This window comes from Pristis pectinata, chromosome 31, assembly GCF_009764475.1.
Source record: "Pristis pectinata isolate sPriPec2 chromosome 31, sPriPec2.1.pri, whole genome shotgun sequence".
In the NCBI taxonomy this organism is placed as follows: domain Eukaryota; kingdom Metazoa; phylum Chordata; class Chondrichthyes; order Rhinopristiformes; family Pristidae; genus Pristis; species Pristis pectinata.
The window spans coordinates 17,197,640-17,219,348 of record NC_067435.1 but is presented as its reverse complement, the minus strand read 5'-3'; the positions used below and the strand labels follow the sequence as shown (position 1 = coordinate 17,219,348).

General features: G+C 50.0%; 2 protein-coding genes across 2 annotated transcripts in view; one reads left to right on the top strand and one right to left on the bottom strand.

Moving 5' to 3' along the window:
- The first annotated feature begins 2,920 nt into the window (after window positions 1-2,920).
- ndufb7 (NADH:ubiquinone oxidoreductase subunit B7) lies at window positions 2,921-12,855 on the top strand. Its single transcript, XM_052042186.1, has 3 exons — window positions 2,921-3,090; window positions 10,400-10,568; window positions 12,653-12,855. The coding sequence occupies exons 1-3, from the start codon at window positions 2,979-2,981 to the stop codon at window positions 12,735-12,737; spliced, it is 366 nt and encodes a 121-aa protein (XP_051898146.1). The 5' UTR covers window positions 2,921-2,978; the 3' UTR covers window positions 12,738-12,855.
- A 5,243-nt stretch (window positions 12,856-18,098) lies between these two features.
- The window catches only part of LOC127584930 (very-long-chain enoyl-CoA reductase), a 63,134-nt gene continuing 59,523 nt past the window's right edge, over window positions 18,099-21,709 (bottom strand). Inside the window, exons 12-13 of the mRNA XM_052041950.1 lie at window positions 21,652-21,697; window positions 18,099-20,081 (exon numbers count right to left, since the gene is read on the bottom strand). Coding sequence (XP_051897910.1) covers window positions 19,954-20,081; window positions 21,652-21,697 — 174 coding nt within the window. The 3' untranslated portion in view covers window positions 18,099-19,953. The remainder of the gene's footprint in view (window positions 20,082-21,651; window positions 21,698-21,709) is intronic.

The following is a 21,709-nucleotide window of genomic DNA, read 5'->3' as shown; positions in this document are numbered from 1 at the left end:
GGGATATGGACGTTGTGTAGGCAGAAGGGATTAGTTTTGTTAGGCATTTATCTACTGGTTTAATTAGTTCGGGACAAATCATGGACCGAAGGGCCTGTTCCTGTGTCGGACTGTTCGATGTTCTATCCCTCCCTTATCTGGTTCCTCTTCACCTTCCTTTCCTGTCAGATTCCATCATCTGCAGCCCTCTGTTGCCTCCACCTGTCACCTCCCGGCCTCTGTCGCTACCTCCACCCCTCCCTCCTCCACCTAACCCCACCTGCCAATTAACCCCTTCTCACCTGGATCTACCTATCACTTGCCAGCTCTTGCCGCACCCCTCCCCCTCCACCATTTTATCCTTGCTACCTCCCCTCTATCTTTCAGTCATGATTCAGGGTCTCGATCCGAAATATCAACTGTGCATCTCCCTCCACGGATGCTGCCTGACCCGCTGAGTTCCTCCCGCAGCTCGTTTTGTGCTCCAGAGTGTCAGCAGCAGTGAGCTGCCTGGATGGCACGCAAACAAACATTTTTCACTGCATCTTGGTACACGTGACAATAGTAAACCAATACCAATTCCACCGTGGGAGTGCAGCCCAACACTTACCGAGGGGAAGGCTCTGCACTGCACTGCACTGCACTACATCACAACGAGTCTCACCGATTAGCCTGGAGCCAGTCTATAAGCTGGATCCTCAGAGTCTGAGAGAAGATCTGACAGAAGTTCGTAAAATGATGAGCGGCATAGAGTCTTTTTCCCAGGATAGAAATGTCAAATACTAGAGGACATAGCTTTAAGGTGAGAGGGGGAAAGTTTAAAGGAGATACGTGGGGTGTTTTTTTACTCAGAGTGGTGGGTGCTCGGAACAGGCTGTCGGGGTGGCGGTGGAAGTAGACACGGTAATGGAGTTTAAGAGGCATTTAGCCAGGCGCATGACCATGCAGGGAGTGGAGGGATATGGATCGTGTGCAGGCAGATGAGATTAGTTTAATCTGGCATCACGATCGGCACAGATACTGTGGACAGAAAGGTCTGTTCCTGTGCTGTACTGTTCTATGGCCTATGTTCAAAGGCTGTACCTGTGAAGGAACAGCGAGATCCAAGACAGAGAACCATCAAACTCGAGTTAGCTAAAAATCTTTCACTGTTACTCCCATTCCCCTGCTCTTTTCCAACACCCTGCAAATTCTTACCCTTCGGTTGTTTAAACTTAAGAGAGGAGATTCCAGAATGGGAGGCAGATAGTTAAGGGCACAAGCTATGGGGTAATTTTGTGTCTTTGAGCTCTGGCTAATGAGGGTCACGTGACAAAGTTCTTGTGCCACATATTTTTGTGGAGAGTTCATCACACTTGATAATAAAAGGAATGATTTGGTGAAGCATCTTTGAAAGTAATGAGAGAAAATAAAATTGGCTCAGAGTAAATGTGTCATAGAACAGTGCTGTTGCTAAGCAGTCTGTGCCATGGTTCCTCTGCTGTTGGTAGTACTCAGTCTGGGAATAGGAAGGATACAGAGTAGGAAGGATACAGAGTAGGAAGGATACAGAGTAGTAAGGGTACAGGATCTGACACCTGTGGGTCTTTGCTACACAAGGTTTTGGCTCTCTGTAAATCCCATTACCACATGCACCTGTTGAACTCTACCAATGCTCTATATATATGGAGTGACACACTGACACCTCCTGTGTCCATGGACTGTACCAAGGAACATCTTGCTCCCACTCTAACCTCTCTGTCTGTGGCCTCCTGCACTGTTACATGGCCCAATGGAAGCTTGAGGAACAGCAACTCCTCTTCTGCCTGAGCATGTTGCAGCCTTCTAGGCTCAATATTGAATTCTCCAACCTATGGTAACCCATTCTTTCTGTCTGTATGAGAACTGGCCCTTTCTGCCTGCCCCGTTTGGCCAAGTTTCCCTCTTTCTTATTTGTACAGCCTGGCCTGCTGGGCATGTCCCATCGCCCTGCTCATGTAACAAAGAAGCACGATGGAGCTTCTAACTGCCACATTAACCCATTTGGTCTCACCCTATCAGAGATATTCCATCCCACCTTCACCTGCTCTGCTACTGATAACTGTTTCTTTTCCCAGCTCTGACAAAGGATCTTGGACCTGAAATATGACACTGTTTCTCTCTTCACGGATGCTGCCTGGCCTGCTGAGTGTTTCCAGCATCTTGTGCTTTTTTTAAATTTCAGAGCAAAGCCGAGACAGCCACTGTGCCACGCAACCTGGTACCAGCTCCCTGCACAGCTCTGGAACTCAACCCTAACAAACCTTCTCCATGGGGAAGTTGTCTCTGATTGTGTTTTTTTTTATTGTAACTAACGTCTTGTTTTGCAAAATCTCTTTCTCTCTTAACTGTATTGTATAACAAAATCTGTGTCGCTGTCTGTACCCGCGTGTCTGTGATGCTGCTACAAGCAAGTTTTTCATTGTACCTGTGCCTCGCCGTACTTGGGCACATGACAATAAACTCGACATAAGACCCAGAGCCAGCTCCATCAGGAGCACAACCCTCCTCGCCATCAGGGACACCTTCAAGAGGCGGCGCCTCAGGAAGGCGGCATCCGTCGCTGAGGACCCTCACCGCCCGGGACGTGCCCCCTTCTCGTTAGTGCCACCGGGGAGGGGGTACAGGAGCCCGAAGACCCACACTCAGTGATTCAGGTACAGCTTCTTCCCCTCCGCCATCAGATTCCTGAAGGGTCCATGAACCCATGGACACTGGCTCCCAGCCCCACGTTGCTCCCCTGACAGGAGGGGGCGATGACGTATGTGTGTGCGTCACGCCCACTTTGCCACATTCCCCAGCAGCCCAATGGCATCGCGGCCCCGCAGAGCGGGACCAGTGCGCATGCGCGGTGCTTCCGACCGACTTCCGCCCCGCAACGCCGCGGTGGATGACGTCAGCGCGCCGGTGCCCCGCAGCGGCGGCCGCCTTGCCCCGGAAGTGCGCCGATCACCCGGGTGACCCTGAGCCCTGCGGCCGCCATGGGGGCGCACCTGGTGCGGCGGTACCTGACCGAGCCCGACGTGGAGCCCGAGCCCGGCTCCGTGCCCAGCTTCCCGCCCGACCTCGGCTTCCCCGAGCGCCGCAAGCGCGGTGAGTCACCGGCCCGCCCCGGCTCCGGGTGCTGCAGCCGCCGGCGGCCCGGGGTCCGCGGGCCCTCAACCGGCGGAGGGGCGGTGGTGTCGGCGGCACCCGGGGGGAGGGGGGTATCGGGGGGCACCGGGGGAGGCATCAGGGGGCACTGGGGAGGGGGGAGGTACCGGGGGCACTGTGGGAGGTGGGGAGTGGGGGGTGAATGGAGGGCAGCGGGGGCACATCAGTGGTCTCGGGCAGCACTGAGAGAGGGAGGGTGGACGGGAGGGGGAGCGGGTGAGGTTGAGTTGGGGAATCAATAAGAGGTCGAGGGTGCATTGTGACTGGGGGGGGAGGGAGGGAAGGAAGAAAATGAAGGGGGAGGAAAGGGAGGGGAAAGGGAAGAAGTGGGGTGGGTTTGGGGTACGGATAGGGGGTGGGGTGGGTTTGGGGTGCGGATAGGGGTTGGGGTGGGTTTGGGGTACGGATAGGGGGTGGGGTGGGTTTGGGGTGCGGATAGGGGGTGGGGTGGGTTTGGGGTGCGGATAGGGGGTGGGGTGGGTTTGGGGTACGGATAGGGGGTGGGGTGGGTTTGGGGTGCGGATAGGGGGTGGGGTGGGTTTGGGGTGCGGATAGGGGGTGGGGTGGGTTTGGGGTGCGGATAGGGGGTGGGGTGGGTTTGGGGTGCGGATAGGGGGTGGGGTGGGTTTGGGGTGAGGATGGGGGTGGGGTGAGGATAGGGGGTGGGGTGGGTTTGGGATGCAAATAGGGGGTGGGTTGGGTTTGGGGTGCGGATAGGGGGTGGTTTGGGATGGGGGTGGGGTGGGTTTGGGGTGCGGATAGGGGGTGGGGTGGGTTTGGGGTGCGGATAGGGGGTGGGGTGGGTTTGGGGTGCGGATAGGGGTGGGGTGGGTTTGGGGTGCGGATAGGGGGTGGGGTGGGTTTGGGGTGCGGATAGGGGGTGGGGTGGGTTTGGGGTGAGGATGGGGGTGGGGTGAGGATAGGGGGTGGGGTGGGTTTGGGATGCAAATAGGGGGTGGGTTGGGTTTGGGGTGCGGATAGGGGGTGGTTTGGGATGCGGATGGGGGTGGGGTGGGTTTGGGGTGCGGATAGGGGGTGGGGTGGGTTTGGGGTGCGGATAGGGGGTGGTTTGGGATGCGGATAGGGGGTGGGGTGGACTTACTACTTTAAGGTGTTAATTTCTGTGATATGTAAACATTTTTAAAATCCAGTGCAATTCTGGTTGCTGCCGACTAGAGGGAATGCCATGTTAGATCTAGTTTTAGGAAATGAACCGGGACAGGTGAAGGATCTATTGGTGGGTGAGCATTTGGGGGACAGTGACCATTGCTCAATAACCTTTAAAATTGTCATGGACAGGGACAGGTGCAGAGAGGACAAGAGGTTTTTCAATTGGGGAAGGGCTAACTACGAGGCTATAAGGAGAGAACTTGGGAGTGTAAATTGGGATGTCCTTTTTGAAGGAAAATGTACCATGGGGATGTGGTCGATATTCAGGGATCTTATGCAGGATGTTAGGGATAAATATGTCCCGGTGAGGCAGAGAAGGAATGGCAGGGTGAAGGAACCGTGGGTGATGAGAGAGGTGGAATGACTTGTTAGGGAGAAGAAGGTAACATACGTGAGGTATAAGCAGCAAGGTTCAGACAGGGCCCATGAGGAACATAGGGTAGCGAGGAAGGAACTTAAGAAAGGGCTGAGGAGAGCTAGAAGGGGACATGAAAAGGCGTTGGCTAGTAGGGTTAAGGAAAATCCCAAGGCCTTTTTCAAGTACGTGAAGGGTAGGAGGATGGCTAGGGTGAAGGTAGGTCCGATTAAGGACAAAGGTGGGAGAATTTTCCTGGAGGCGGCGGAAGTGGGAGAAGTTCTGAATGAGTACTTCTCTTCGGTATTCACCAGGGAGAGGGGTCTTGATGATGCGGAAGGGAGTGCTGGCAGGGGTAATGTTCTCGAGGTTGTTGATATCAAGAGAGAGGATGTGTTGAAGTTGTTAAATAATATTAAGACAGATAAATCTCCGGGGCCTGACAGGATTTTCCCCAGGCTGCTTCGAGAGGCTAGGGAGGAGATTGCTGAACTGCTAGTAAGGATCTTTGAGTCCTCGTTGTCTACGGGGGTGGTGCCGGAGGATTAGAGGATTGCGAATGTGGTCCCCTTGTTCAAAAAAGGTAATAGGGATAGGCCAGGGAATTATAGACCGGTGAGTCTCACGTCTGTGGTGGGTAAGCTGTTAGAAAGGATTCTAAGGGATAGGATTTATGAACACCTAGAGAATCATGGACTGATTAGGGACAGACAGCATGGCTTTGTGAAGGGAAGATCTTGCCTCACAAGCCTGATAGAGTTCTTTGAGGAGGTGACCAGGAAGATTGATGAGGGCAGTGTGGTGGATGTGGTTTACATGGATTTTAGTAAGGCATTTGATAAGGTTCCTCATGGTAGGCTTCTTCAGAAGGTCAGAGGCCAAGGGATCCAAGGAAGCTTGGCTGTGTGGATTAGGAATTGGCTTGCATGTAGAAAGCAGAGGGTTGTGGTGGAAGGAGTGCCCTCGGATTGGAAGGCAGTGACTAGTGGTGTCCCGCAGGGATCGGTTCTGGGACCTCTACTTTTTGTGATATTTATAGATGACTTAGATGAGGGGGTGGAGGGCTGGGTTAGTAAGTTTGCGGACGACACTAAGATAGGCGGTGTTGTGGATAGTGTGGAGGACTGTCGGAGCTTACAGAGGGATATTGATAGGATGCAGAGCTGGGCTGACAAGTGGCAGATGGAGTTCAATCCGGAGAAGTGTGAGGTGGTACACTTTGGAAGGACAAACTCCAGGGCAGAGTACAGGGTAAACGGCAAGGTACTTGGCAGTGTGGAGGAGCAGAGGGATCTGGGGGGTTCATATTCACAGTTCGTTGAAAGTTGCCTCACAGGTGGAAAGAGCAGTTAAGAAGGCCAATGGGATGTTGGCTTTCATAAGTCGCGGGATTGAGTTTAAGAGCCGCGAGGTTATGATGCAGCTTTACAAAACTCTAGTTAGGCCACATTTAGAGTACTGTGTTCAGTTCTGGTCGCCTCATTATAGGAAGGATGTGGAGGCATTGGAGAGGGTGCAGAGGAGATTTACCAGGATGCTGCTTGGATTGGAGGGTATTGAATATGAGGAGAGGCTTAAGGTGCTAGGGCTTTATTCACTGGAAAGGAGGAGGATGAGAGGAGACATGATAGAGGTATATAAAATATTGAGAGGAATAGATAGAGTAGACAGTCAGCGCCTCCTTCCCAGGGCACCAATGCTCAAGACGAGAGGTCATGGCTTTAAGGTTATGGGTGGGAGGTTCAGGGGAGATGTCAGAGGGAGGTTTTTCACCCAGAGAGTGGTTAGTGCATGGAATGCACTGCCTGGGGGTGGTGGTAGAGGCAGATACATTGAACAGGTTCAAGAGCTTGTTGGATAGGCATATGGAGGAACGTGAGATAGAGGGATATGCGGGAGGAAGGAGTTAGGTAGTGTGAGGGTGGTCTGATGGACGGCACGACACGGTGGGCCGAAGGGCCTGTTTTGTGCTGTATGGTTCTATGGTTCTAACGCTTGGGATCACGGCCCCAGTGTTGTCCAGAGCTGGGGTTACTGATTAAAATATCAGGACATGGTTGTAATTAAGAACGTGGATGAAAGCAGGAGTGAGCCACACACAGCACAGGAACCCTTCGTCCATTACTGATCATCAGTCACCCATTTACACTGATCCTACATTAATTTCTCCACATTCCCATCAACTCTCCCCAGATTCTACCACTCACCGACACACTAGGGGAAAATTTACAGCGGCCAGTTAACCTACTGACCCACTTTAGTATGTGGGAGGAAACTGGAGCACCCATGCAGTCACAGAGGGAGCGTGCAAACTCCACACAATGTGCATAGACCCAGGCTGCTCAACCTTTCCTCATGAGACGTCCTCTTTTTATTCCAAGAATTAACATGAGCCTCCTCGTCACTTCCTTTGAACAAGGAGATCAAAGTTTTATGCAAAAGCTCCAGGTGTGGTCTTACCAGCATCCTGCATGTTACAGCAAAACTGTGTTGCTTCTGCACTGCAGCCCACTTGGAATAAAGGCCAATGTTCTGTTTGCTTTCCGAATTACCTGCTCTACCCACATGCTGATGCAGGGTCTCAGCTCCAAACATCGACCATCCCTTTGCCTTCACGGATGCCGCTTGACCTACTGAGTTCCTCCAGTTTATTTCTTGCTCAGTTCCAAAAGCTACACTCTCTTGTGTCTACCCACATGGTGACCTTGTGTTTGCTACAAGGACACTGAGATGTTACTGTACAACAGCATTGTGTAGTCTTTCTCCATTGTCTAGCCAAATGGGAAACCTTCACACTTCCCTTCTCTATGGTCCATTTTGCAGTTTCTTTGCCCATTCACTGTAAATCCCTTTGCAGACTCTTTGTATCCTCTCCGCAACGTACTTACTGACATTTCTTTGCACAGTCAGTAAATCTGTCTACAATGCATTTGTTCCTTCATCTAAGTAATTAGTGTTTTGTATAGTGGAGGCCCCAGCACAGACTCTTTCGGTTAGTTAGCTAATCCCATCTCCATGCTAGGGTATCAGATAACTTTTGGAACTCCAAATGCACTACACCCACTGGTTCTCCTTAATGCAGTCCTGAAGCAGGATTTTGACCCGAATTCCTTTCCCTCCACAGACACTGCTCAACCACTGAGTTCCTCCAGTAGATTATCTGTTGCCCCTTAATGCACCTGCTTGTTAATGTCCTTGCAGTTCTAATCACCATTTCCCTTCCGTAAAGCTATGTCGATGTTGTTTAATTCTGTTATGAATCTCGAAATATTCTGCCTCCACTCCCTTACAAATGGATCCTAACGTTTTCTCAATGACAGTTGTTAGACTATCTGTCAATAACTTCCTCTCTCCCTCCTTTCTAAATTGGGGGTGGTGGGGGGGTGGTGTTGTGTCATACCTTCCGCGAATCTCAGGAATGTTTGGGGATCACAACCAAAGCATCTACCACTTATAAGACGTTATGGTGCAGGCCATGAGGCCCAGGATACTTGCCGATCTTTACCCCCACCAGTTTGCCTCACACATTTTGAGTGATACTGATTGTTGCAATTTCCACCCCCCCCCCCCCCCCGTTTACCCTGATATTGTGATCCTGCATCATGAAGACTAATATAAATATTTCTTCAAAACCTTTGCCATTTTCCATTATTGAGTCCACACTCATCCTTTGAGGGACCGACATTTACAATGGCTACTCCCTTTTTCTATACCTGTGGAAACTCCTGCTATCTGTTCTTGTACTGGCTGCTGTACTCTCACAACCTCCCTCTTTATAATGTTTTGAGCCTTTGCTGATCTCTAAAATGTTCCTGCTCTTCGTTCTCTTTCGTTATCTTGTAGACATTTTCCTTCGATTTGATGCCTGTTGTCCACGGACGGATCATGTTTGCCATGGTCTTCATTTCCCGAGGAACGTACAGAAATATCTCCTTGAATGTCTGCCACTGCCTGTCTACAATTGTACCTTTAAATCTTGTTACAGATTCTGCCTGCATTCTGATAAAGCTCCTTCAAATGTGCCTTTTTACCAGTTTCCCCACTCTGACCCTTTCAGCCGCACTCCTGCGTTTGTGCACCCAGTTGCTCCTGTCACGTTCCCGTTATCACCCACTGCCTTGTCCCGTCTCTTCAGCCTTCTGAGTTTCCCCCCCTTTTACTAAAGGTCAAGGAACGTGAGGTAGGAGGGGACGGCCAAGCTGTCGGGATCTGTGTAGGTGAGAACGACATACGTGGGACTAATAAAGAGAGTCTGCTGAGGGGAGATGAGCAGGAAGTGTCCAAATTAAAATCTGGCCCCCCCCCCCCCCTTCCCCGTTTTGGCAGAGTTGCAGATTGAGTGTGAATAGGTAGGGGTACTGATGTCTGTCCCAGTGAGCAGCTCCCTCTTTCCCCAGTGCTGATGCCATTCCCCTGTCCTTGAACTGCACTTTCAGCTCTCTGATTTTTATTGACCCTGTGGCAATTTGCAGGAATTATTACCTTCCTGGTTCTGTTGTTTAGTTTAGACCCTAGCTGCTCAACTCCCTCAGCAAAAGCTCTTTGTTAGTCTTGCATAAACCACAACAACTAGATCTTTCTCTTTCCATTCCTGCTCCAGCCCCCGAGATGTCCCTAACCAGGCAGGCAGCAAAGCCTTCAACTTGTGCTTATGGATTCTGTTCCCTTCACCATCCTGCCCCTGAACCTTTCTCACTCCCTGACTAGAATGGTTCACTGTAGTACGGTGTTGTGGTCAGTTTACAGTACCTGCTCTTTCCCATCACAGGCTGCAGAACCACTTACCTGCTGGACAAGCCCAAGAGCTGAGGCTCCCAGAACTGTTCCTTCTGGGTCCCTGTACCCACCTCACTCAAACTCGCACCTTCCTATCCAACCTAAAGGATGTAACCACCTTCTGGAATGATGTGCGGGTAACGTCCCTCCCTGATACCTCGGTGTCCAAACATCCAGCCCCTGCTCACTGACTCCTGAGCACCTTGAGCAGTAGATGCATAACTGTAGGTGTGGCTGCTGCACATCACAGTTGTGTCTATTAGCTCCCACTTGCCACAGCCACCGTACAGCACCTGCCTGCCATATCTCTCATAATTAAGTTTTACAACTATTACTGGCTATTTCTAATATTTGACTAGTTTTAAAGTAATTTTAGGTACACCTTTTGCTCTGGATTGTAATTTAGAACTGTCCCCTTTAAGATGAGAAAAAAGTCTACAATACACACAGCCAATGACCTTCCTGTGATTCCCACCTGTGACTGGCTGGGTTTCTCTGAGTGCTCCGGTTTCCTCCCACATCCCACGGATGTGCAGGTCGGTGGGTTAATTTGCCACCGAGGAGGTTTTCAAGCTCCTGATTTGCTTTGCGGCTGCTCACGATCTTCGATAAACACCAGCGCTGCGTCTCGTCCTCCACGTGTTTCCAGGACCAGCCCTGACCCCACCGTGTGTAGAAGAGGCTTCAGAACCCTTGTGGCTGACTCCTGTCTCCTGCCTTCAGATATGGTGATACCCTCTGGACTTCCATGTCTCAAGCTCTGCACCCCCATCTCCTCAAACACACTTGTTAAAGCACATCACTTTGATCAGCCTCCTGTCCTGCAATGTGTGATTCCATTTCGTGCTGCTGTGGAGTGCCTTGGAATGTTTGATGTAGTTTTATTATTGTAAGATTTGTCGAATTATCTGCATGAAATTGAATGTAATGGCTGTGTCTCTCTCTCAGAGATGATTGCAACGCAAGAAGAAATGAATGCTGCCCAGCTGCCCCTGAGCCAGCGCGATTACTGTGCCCACCACCTCATCAAGTTCCTCAAGTGCAAGCGGGACATGTGGCCCAACTTCCTGGAGTGTAAACACGAGCGACACGACTGGGACAAGTGCGAGCACGAGGAGTAAGGCTTCACTTTTGTGCTGGCTGATTGGTGGACTGACTGACCCACTGGATCTGGTTTAATTCCCCAACAACACCCCTCTCCCCTTCCCCCCCCCCCCCCCCCCCCCTTGTCCCACCAAACCATGGGCTGACGTTTGACCTGAAACGTCGTTTCTCTCTCCAGAGACGCTGCCTGACCTGATGAGTGTTTCCAGCGTTCTGGTCAGTGATCAGCCACGGGTGTCCGGAAGGGTTCCGGGTCTAACTACATCCATTCCATAGACAGTGTGACCCCAACCTCTGTACCCCCTGAGCCAGGTTCTCTCCTCCCCACCCCCCCCCCACCCCCCACACACACAGACGCTGCTCAACCCGCTGAGTTCCTGCAGCAGATTGCTTGTTGCTCCAGATTCCAGCATCTGCAGTCTCCTGTGCCTCCTGGTTAACTGCGTTTTGATGAGCGCAGGGTTTGTCGGGTCCAGGGTCCCCACTACCCCACCCTCCCCAGTGGAACAGCTGGTCTGCAGCTAGATCCCAGCCCCATCAGAAGGTTGGACTCTGGTGTACCGAGGAAATGTGAGACAGAGACCAGAGCACTGGGAGAACTTGGCAGCATCTGTGGAGGCAAAGGGTCGAAGTGGACATTTTGGGTCAGGACCCTGAGGGGAAGCTATGGGACTGGTGCCCCAGAGTTCAGTTCCTGAAGCTGAAGGTTTCTGCGTCTGACGGCAGTGGTGTGGAGGGGAGGGGCAGGACAAAATGGGAAAGTGGGAAGTCTTTAAGTCAAAGTCTAGAGAAATGCAGGAATAGAAGTCTTCTGAAGTTGGGTGCTGCTCCGCACTTTAGGTCCGATACTTTTAATCTCCCTGCGGCTCCTCTGGAACCCGGGGAACAGGGTAGCCCAGTGACACGGCTGGTGGACCTGCAACCACACAGCTCCGACCTCAGTTCAGTGCTGACCTCCGGTGCTGCCTGTGTGGAGTTGGCGTGTTCTGCCTGTGACTGTGTGGGTTTCCTTCGGGTGCTCCGGTTTCCACCCACATCCCAAAGACATATGGGTTGTTAGGTTAATTGGCCGCTGTAAATTGCCCCCAGTGTGTGGGTGAGGGGTAGAATCTGGGGGAGGGGTGGGGGGGGGGGAGTTGGTAAGGTTGTGGGGAGAATAATGGGATTGGTGTAAGAGGGTGGTGGGGACTCAGCGGGTGAAGGGCCTGTTCTGGTGCTGTATGGACTAAGTTGTGTTTAGTCCCGAGCATGACTCAGTGCCTGTGCAGCCATGTGGAACTCCTCCCAGCTGCAGTCCCCGGGGGAAGCACTGTTACATTTGTGCCTCATAGTCATTCAGCACAGAAACTGACCCTTTGGCCCAACTGGTCCATGCTGGCCAAGATGCCCATCTAAGCTCGTCCCATTTCCCCCTGTTTTGCTTGTATCCCTCTAAACCTTTCCCATACACATGATGGGCATTCAGTGTGACTGATCTTTCCTGTCTCCGTGAGCACACAGCCTGTGCTGAACTGGCCTCTGCCTGTGCCTGGAGCAGAAGTGTGACAGGAAACGTGGAGTGATGGCTCCACCCCAACACACGGTATCAGTGCCATTGTCAGATACAGCAAAGGACAGGTGTGAAGATCAACTTTGTTTCCACCCCAGACCAATTATCTGAAGGTGTAGAAAATGCCAGTGTCACCCCCTTGTTTTACCAAGTTTCAGACTTTAAACTCCCACTGCAGAAACTGGGGTACAAAATCACGGCCGACTCTCCCCGTGAGTGGCTGCTGTATCGTTAGTGTCTCCTTTCAGCTGGTATCTCAAACCGTCCACCGTGTGGGATGGTGCAAAACATCCTGTGCCACGATATCAGAGAGCAGCAGGTGAACTCTCCCCAGTCTCCTGTCAACAAGTTATCCCAGGGTTAACAGTGTCCTGTCAACCCTGGGACACTGATAGTTCAACGGCTCACTTAACACCTGTGGGATCTTGCTATGCACCATGTATTGCTGTGTTTGTTTAGACTCTGACCAGTGGACCTTCTGTTGCCTGCTGGACAGTAACTGTATTTACAGCAACAGTCTGCGCCAATAACCTGTCCTTTTGCCCCAGTTACGTGATGCGCATGAAGGAGTACGAGAGAGAGAGGCGTCTGCTGATGAGGAAGAAGTTGACGGAGAAGAGCCAGGCAGCATAACGAGTGATCCTGGACCAGTCTGAATCATTCTTCTGAGAACTAGTCTGCAGGAGAGATGGGTGAAATTTTGTACATAATTCTATCTCCTGAAATCAATAAAGTTGTTGTTCTAAACCTAGTGTGGCCGCACCTCGCTCTTCTGTTCCCAACCCCCCGCCACCCCACCAGCATGTGTCTGACCATGTTCCAGGTCTGGACAGTGTCAGGGGGCTGATTCCTGTGGGTGGGTATCTCAGTTGAGCCTCGTCCTGTCCCTGTGTAAATGCAGTTACAGACTTCCAAGTATTTGGAGGGCAGAGAGGAATGAGGTTGTCCCAGTCTGTGTGGGAATAAATTCTCCCAGTGCGGTAAGCAGTCCCCTGTCCCACAGGAGCTGTGTCTCAACAGTCGGGGCTTACAGTGAAGAATGGCTCTGCTCCTGGTTGAGATGAATGCTTAGAATAACTACCACAGGACTGGTCAGTCAAGGGACAGGAGGCCGTGGTGGGAAGGGGGATCCCAAAGCACCACTGGACAAGCCTCGGTCCTAGCACTTGACCAGGAGGAACACAGCTCTCTCAGTGTGTGTGGAAACAAGAGAGACTGCAGGGAGTATGAACAAACAAACTGCAGCACTGTGGTGTGGGGTCCACAGAAGCTGTAGTGACAGAGGGGGGTGATAGGGGGCAGTGTAGCTGGAGGTATTGATGTTCTCTCCAGGCATGAGCACAAGTCCTGAAGTGTGACCTGCCCAGAGTTGGGAATAACATTTCGGGGCTGGAAAGGAACTTGTTGTGAGGGGCGTCTGTGTGGGAGCAAATATCATGGATAGGATCAAGAAGGTAGTTCTGCTAAATGCACAACTAGGGTCCAAATTGAACTTCATACCTGGATTACTACCCAAGCTTTGAGCAAATCGGCAATGGGTCAGTGTATGGGTGGCACAAAGATTGGTGCGGGAGGAACAGGTTTCATATCACGGGAACTGGGGAAAGGGAAGTTCTTCCATTGGGACAGCCTTGAGCTGGGCTGGGGAAAGTGTTCTGCAGATCTTTTATAAATGGTGCTGTTGATGGAGCTTGAAATAGTTGAAGAATAGTTGAATAGTCCGGGTGAAGAAATATTTAGAAACTTTGGGTAGTGAAATGGAAATTGATAACCAGAGTGTGATGAGTAGAGATGGAAGGGTGCGCTCATGTACTCAGGAGGGTGACATACACCACCAAACTGGACAACGGGAATGGTAGGTGGGACTTTGAAATGAAAAGGGGAATTAAATGAGAATGCAATAGGAGATGATTACTGATAACCAGAGTCTGTCACAAGGGACAATATACAGATGGGTTTATTTTTATGTAGCAAGAGAGCAGGGGAAATGCAATGACAAAATTGAGGTCTCTCTATCTGAATGCACACTCCATCTAGAATTGGTTTATTATTGTCACGTACTGAGGTACAATGAAGAACTTGTCTTGCATACCGTTCATACAGATCAATTATTTACACAGTGCATTGAGGTAGTACAAGGTAAAACAATAACGGAATGCAGAATAAAGTGTAACAGCTACAGAGAAAGTGCAGTGCAGGCAGACAATAAGGTGCAAGGTCATAACAAGGTAGATTGTGAGGTCAGGAATCCATCTTATCGTACTAAGTCAACCGTTCAATAGTCTCATAAGAGTGGGATAAAAGCTGTCCTTGAGCCTGGTGGTGTGTGCTTTCAGGTTTTTGTAACTTCTGCCCAATGGGAGAGGGGAGAAGAGAGAACGTTGATGGTGGGCGGGGTCTTTAATTATGCTGGCTGCTTCACTGAAGGCAGCAAGAAGTATAGAGTCCATGGAGGGGAGGTTAGTTTCCGTTATGTGCTGAGCTGTGTCCACAACTCTCTGCAGTTTCTTGCGGTCACAGGAAGAGCAGTTGCTGTACCAAGCAATGTTGCATCCAGATACGATGCTTTCTATGGTGCATCAATAAAAATTGGTGAGTGTCAAAGGGGACATGCCAAATTTGTTAAGCCTCCTGAGGAAGTAGAGGTTCTGGTGAGCTTTCTTGGCCGGCTTGTATCAAGACCACTGAATTAATGGCACAAATAGAAATGTATGTGCAGTCTAACAGCCATTACACGAAATGGTTGCAAAGCAGCCACGGTTGGGAATTAAAAATTCCAGGATACTTAATGTAAAAATGAAGTCTACTTAATGTAGAGTTAATACTTAATGGAGAAGGAGGTGAGGCGGTCCTGACAACGTGATACATTCTAATTGAAAAGTGGATCTTAAATCTAAGCAGATTCATGTGGTGTATTGAGAAATTACATTAATTGACAAGCCATTAAATAAGCAATAGTTAACATTTAAACAATATAGCTTACCTCTTCTCGTTACTACCATCAGGGAGGAGGTAGAGGAAGCTGAAGATCCACATTCAGCGATTCAGAAACAGCTTTTCCCCTCTGCCATCAGATTCCTGAATGGTCCATGAACACTACTTTGTTATTCCTATTTATTAATTTATTTTGTAGTTTATGGTAATTTTATGTCTTGCACTATACTGCTGTCACAAAACAACAAATTTCACGACATACAAGTCAGTGATAATAAACCTGATTCTGATGGAAAAATATCTCCCTCCAAGGTCCCAAATCCCACTGTTGGACCAGCCGTGGCTCAAGACCATAAGGTCATATTAGATCAAATGAATGAAAAGGCTGACAACATTGCCAAAGTGAGCAGTCGCCTGAGAGTTGTGAACATTTCAGAATTCAGCAATGGAGGAGCAAGAAAAATGAAAGGCAAAGACAAATAAAAGACTAACCAAGGAAGAACCACAAGAGACAGTGTTTCTAAGGATTTGTACTGAGACGAGGTCCGACAGCCCCCACCATGCTTTGATCCGATCTTTGATACCAGCAAGACCAACACTGAATGTGAGGATGTGTATTTATATTTCCTTACAACGTAGGAGGCCATTTGGCCTATCAAGTCGATGGTGGCTCTCAGCGCAAACCCATTTCTCATTTATTTCCCTGTAACCTATTCTCTTTGTAATGTGCCCAACAACTCCCCAATTCTCCTACCAACTACCTACACTCAGGGCGATTCTCAGTGAACAATTAGCCCATCAGCGCCATGGTGAAACTCTCTCTACAACACAACTACCTCCTGCTGTGAAAGCCTCCGTCTAAAACCCTTGCCACCAGATCACCCAACCCCTACCCATCCTCCAGTTATATTGTTCTTCAGGAGAAGGCCATTCAGCCCTCCTGCTCCACCATTCCACATGACCATGACAACTGCTCCCGGCCTCAACTCCTCTTCTACCTCCCTATCCCCCAGGCTTTCACATCTTTATCTCCCTCCCCTTTAATGACCTCCAGCGATCCGACCTCGACACCCTTTGGGATAGAGAATTCCAGATTCACCACCCAATGTGAGAAGTTCCTACACATCTGTTTTAAGTGACTGCCCCTGACTTTGTAACTCTGCCCCCTTGTTTGAGACTCTCGCACTGGTGGAAGCATCTCAACATCCACCCTGTCTTGTCCCCTTAAGATCTTAAATGTTTTAATATGATCCTTCCTCTGAACAAAGAATACAGGACTAATGGTTTCTGGCCATTTGTGATGGAACAACTCTCTCACCTCAGGAATTAGCCAAATTAATCTCTACTGGACTGCCTCCCTGGACTAGCCAGTGTATCCCTTTCTTAAGAGACCAAAACACACTGTACTCTAGTGTGGCCACACCAGAACCTGTACAATTGTAACAATACCTCAATGTTTTTAACATCATCTTCCCAGCAAAAAGGCCCTCACCCCATTTGCCTTCTTAATTACTTGCTGCAGCTGAATTTTAACTTTTGTGTACCTCACTCATTTGCACTCTTTCCACTTAGACAACAGTTTGCCTTCTGATTCCTTTTACCGAAGTGCAGGACCTCAAACTTCCCCATTTGGATCTTCATTTGCTGTGCTTGCGCCCCTCATTCAAACTCTCCGTATCACGGTGCAAGGTCCAAATATCCTCACTGCAACAGGCTCTCCCACGTTTTTTTCATGACATCAGCAAACTTGGACACCTCACATTCTGCCCCTTCCTCCAAGTCGTTAATGTATACGGTAAATGATTGAGGACCACAAACTGATCCTTGGAGCACTCACATTCTTCCAGTTTAAAAAAGACCCATTTGTTCCAACACTCAATCTTCCATTTGGTGATTAGTCTTCAATCTATGTTAATACACTTACCCTAATACCGCGAGTTCTGAATTTGTGCCCCAGCGTTTTATGTGGCAAAATACACACTGCTGTAGCAACTCAGTGGGTCAGGCAGCATCTGTGGTGGCAAAGGGATGGTCAATGTTTCAGGTGAAGACCCTGCATCAAGACTGAGAGTGTAGAGGGAAAACAGTCAGTATAAAGAGGTGAGGAGGAGAGATGGGGGAAGAGCTGGCAAGTGATAGGTGGATCTAGGTAGGGGAGGCATGGATTGGCAGGTGGATCCAGGTGGGGGAGGGAGGGGTGGAGATAGAGGCTGGGAGGTGACAGGTGGAGGCAACAAAGGGCTGCAGATGATGGGATCTGGTAAGACAAATGGAACCAAGGGAAGGAAGGTGGGCAGATGGGAGGAGTTGGGGGGGGGGTGGGTTGAGTGTGTGGGTGATGGGCTGATGGAAGCTGTAGGTGGAGGGTAAAAAAACTGGGCGATAGGGGGCTGGGGAGGCAGGGGGCTTGGAAAGAAAGGGGTGTGCAAGAGGACCATAGAGGATCAGGAGAGAAAGGAACAGAGCAGGTTCAATGTTTATGTGCCTTCTGGAAAACCAAACAGGCTTCCCTCTACCGACCCTGCGTGTTATCTCCTTGAAGAACAAATTTATCAACAATGAATCTCCTTTCATATAACCCTGTTGACATGGCTTGAGTGCATTCAGGTTTTCTAAATGACGGGCTACTTCTTCCCTGTTTAGAGACTCCAGCACCTCCTGAACACTGGATGTTAAGCTGACAGGCTGACAGTTTCCCACCTTGTGTTTCCCACCCTGGGCTGGCTGTTTGCAGTGGGCCAGAAGTCAGGCCTGAGCCAACAAGAGGCCAGCTGTTGAACTGTCAGCCAGTTACCTGTGACATACCCTGCCTGGGCTGCCAGCCAAGAGGAATTCCTGACCCAGCCTGTCCAAGGTTGTCTGGTTGGCCACTTATTGGTGCATTCATGACATTTTTTGTGAAGCAATGAAATTAAATCCATGCCTGTACAGAAATATTAGATGGTGGAAGCCAAGAGGTTTTATTTACAAAAAAGATTGGACACAGAAGCTGGCTGTGACTTTTAGTTACAAAAGACATTTAAGGACTGATTTCAATAAAGAATCACAGCAAGAAACCCACACCAGACAAATGAAGTTTATTGTCTACAAAGAAACAGAAGTTATTGCTGGCGTTGCAGAGTTTGAAGGAAATTGTTCCTTTAATCTCCCATCACACAGAAGAGAATGAATCACCAAAATCTAAAATTGTCATTTGAAAGCCCAAATTCCCCCAGTAACCCACAGATATGATTATTACCCGAACACCTTTGAACGACATTAAGCAGAGACCAGGAGTAATGGAAACCTCGCAATGCATCGCCATTACACACAGACAGCAGTTAGTCACACCGCTGATACTAAGACTTAAAATTATGAGAAGCAGCAACTCAGAGTGCAAGAACCAAAAATCTAATTCCTCATGTGGCCTCACAGTTCACCTAACCCAGGAAGGTTCCCCCAGTATCAACATCCTGTTCCCCCCCACCCCTCCCCTTACTAATCAGTGCAAATGCGGTTTCTCAGCAGGATGGAGTCTCTGCCGATATTCAGTGCTGGGACCTCCTTTGGTCTTGTTGTTCATTTGCTCCAACATGAGGGGCTGAAGCTGCTCCTCGTCAATTTATCAGAAGAAATAAAAGTCGGGGGTGAAGGAGAGGAGAGCCAGGGAGGGGGAGGGGATCAAACACTGCCCAGAGCTGGAACACGAGACTGGCTAAAATGAGAGTGAACTGGTCACATCGCTGTCACTGAGATCTGTGACAAAATCCCTGCAGCCCACCCACCTCTTCCCAAACACCTGAATATGCTACAGGGAGATAGTACAAAGGTTGTGGGCAACAGACCTCTAGCCCATTACAGTCCCTGGGTAGGAACAGCATGGATTACACACAGAGTGAAGCTCCTTCCACGCTGATATGAAGGATCACAGTGAGAGGAGTTGATTGGCAGTGGGGACGGGATGGAAACCAGAGCTTCTGTTCCACCCTTGCACCTTCTGAAGCCCCGGTGAAGACCACTCTGTGAAGTTCCAGGTTTTCCCCAAGCTTAAGCCCCAGCTCCACAGATGTTGGTGCTGAGAGAGGCGTCAGCCTTTGAGAGGGAGTCAGTGATGCAAGCAGCCGCCAGAACCCATGACAATATACAGTTAATATTGCCCAGATCTCCCAATGACATAGGTGTGACTTCTGTTACAAGTACTGAAAGCAGCTGCTGATTCTAACAAATCCCGGGGATCGGAGATGGGCACAGCTCATGAAGCCTCCGGGCAGACAGAAATTCAAACTCCAAGGATGAAAAGTACAAACAGGTTGAGGCAGCTGTGGCTGAGACTGATGGAGAACACACTGGAAACAGATACACGGCTGGGTGTTTAAGATGAGAAGGATCTGCTCTGCCTCACTACCGACTATGAAGATGACAAATATTACTAGGACTACACTGGTTAGGTGCACAGAAGGGAGGGGAAGGAGAGGAGGCTGGCTGGGAATCAGGGTGTGAAGGAGGACACGAGGTGGGCAGTGGTAAATTAGGGTGAAATGAGCTTCAATATTTGCAAAAGGATCCAGAGTCCATGTTTCAATTGCCCCGATGGTAAAGGACCTCGGAATCCCACACAGCAACCCGACATCAAGGAGATCCTGCCCTCTAATTTTGGAATACACAGGAGGTCTTTGAGCATCCAAGCAGAACTGGCAGCTTCACGATTCTTAGAACAGTTGCCCTCCCTGAACTTTCCATCCCAGCCACAGGATCGCCCCAGTGGTCTATCATTCACAAGATCAGGGAGGCAGCACAGGGCAGCATAACCACAGACTCTGCAGAAGCTTGTTTGGTTTTTTTGCGGAAGGGACGGGGGGATAGACAGGCGAGCGGAGGGTTAGGGGCAGGGGACCCACGAAGCTCCCTCACCGCCCAGATTCACAGAGTCCAGCTTCTACAAGATGAAGGGGATGATGGGTGTGCGCAGAGGTGGATAATCACGGAAGTCCTTCAGGTAGCTGCGATGTTTGCTGTTTGCCCAGATCGCCATCTGGATGAACCCAACCAGCGTGAACAATGCAACTGAGAGGAAGAAAATAAATCCTTTTAGAAGCACCATCAAAGTGTCCCCGGCTCACCCCATGAGTATTGGCTGCCTGAAACCAGAGCCTCAGGGAACAACGGACTGGATCTACCGACAGTTCCTTGCTCCTTCGTCATCTACTTTTACACTTCCCTGGAAGACCAGGCTCAATGAGCCTAATGGTACCTAACATTCCCACGTCCACAGATCCCAGCTGGATTCACAGGGCGATGACCCCTAGCAGAAACCAGAGCCATTTCAATCCCTTAGATGCACTGAGGTGCACTGAGGCTGTTGCAACAGGAGCCAAGGCCAGAGCTGTGTCTAGCTATCACTGTACAGAACAGAAGGTGCCAGTATTCTCTGTACTTATTGCTCCGTAGCTATTAATCACAACGTAATTGTAGTTACAAGATTGGGGTGGGGCGTGGGAGGCAGTCAGTTAAAACTACTTCCTGCAGAGAGCAGTGAATCTGAAAGTCTCTACCCCGAAGGGCTGTGCAGGTTAAATCCCCGGGGGTATTTAAAGTGGAGACACAGGAGACTGTAGCTGTCGGGATCGGCAGCAACACACAACCTGCTGGAGAGACTCAGTGGGTCGAGCAGAGACTGCGGCGGGAAAAGAATGCAGGCATTTGTGGAGGTGGATACATTTTTGAAAGACTGGGGGGGGGGGTGGGGTTTGAGTGCTGTGGAGAACTGGCAGACGAGAGGCCTGGGGCAGATCAGCTACCATCGTAATGAATGGTGGGGCAGATCTGAGGGACCTACTCCTGTTTCTACTTTCTTATGTAATCAGTAAAACCCAGAGTATGGGGTCAGGAAGGATCCACTTACAACAAAAGGGAGTGCAGCAAAGCTTCACCAGACTGACCCCTGGGGAGGGGGATTTCTCGTACGAGGAGGGACTAACCAGACCAAGTCTGCACTTGTGAGTTTAGAAGAACAAGGTAATCTCATTCTGGGCGCCAACTGGGTGGAGGCAGAGTTGATATTTCCCCTCAGAAGGAGGCACTCACTCCAGACCAACATTTCTTCATCCTCAGGCTGGTGAGCCTTTGGGGAACAGGAGGCTCAGTCACTGAGTAAATTAAAGACAGAGATCCACTGAGGGCAGTGGAGGGATATGGGATTAGTGCAGGAAAGTGGCGATGAGGGAAAAGGTCCATGAATAGCATGGCAGACACGAGGGGCTGAATGGCCTTCTCCTGCTTCTGCTCCTTCAGTTGTCAGGATAAGGTTCAGTTTGACCCCTTCACACCAGCTGGCAGTCACATCGAGCCCTGCTTGCTCAGCTGATTACTACGACAGCAAGGACTGCTGGAGGCAGCATCGCCTCTCGGGTGTCAGGAACGCTGTGGCAATTACAGGGAAATACAGTGCGAGGTTTAGAAACGGCTTGAAGTTGTGATCATTGCCAGGATTTTCACTGCAACCTGGTGTATATGACAAACTAATTTAATCTGATCTGAAACTAATCTGATCCCCAGAAGACAAACTGTGAGCTTCTTCGGAATGAACATCCCCACCAAACTCAGGCTCCAGTTGGTGCCCACAGCGTGACCTTACCTGGGAGACACTGAGTCATCACCGTGAATCCAATCCAGGAGCCTACCTGCAGAGCACA

What these genes read in the sequence shown, in the direction of transcription:
- ndufb7 (XM_052042186.1), top strand. Translation starts at nt 2,979, where the DNA reads ATGGGGGCGCACCTGGTGCGGCGGTACCTGACCGAGCCCGACGTGGAG. An exon ending in CCCCGAGCGCCGCAAGCGCG is followed by an intron (nt 3,091 to 10,399) that starts GTGAGTCACCGG and finishes TCTCTCTCTCAG; the next exon opens with AGATGATTGCAACGCAAGAA. An exon ending in GACAAGTGCGAGCACGAGGA is followed by an intron (nt 10,569 to 12,652) that starts GTAAGGCTTCAC and finishes CTTTTGCCCCAG; the next exon opens with TTACGTGATGCGCATGAAGG.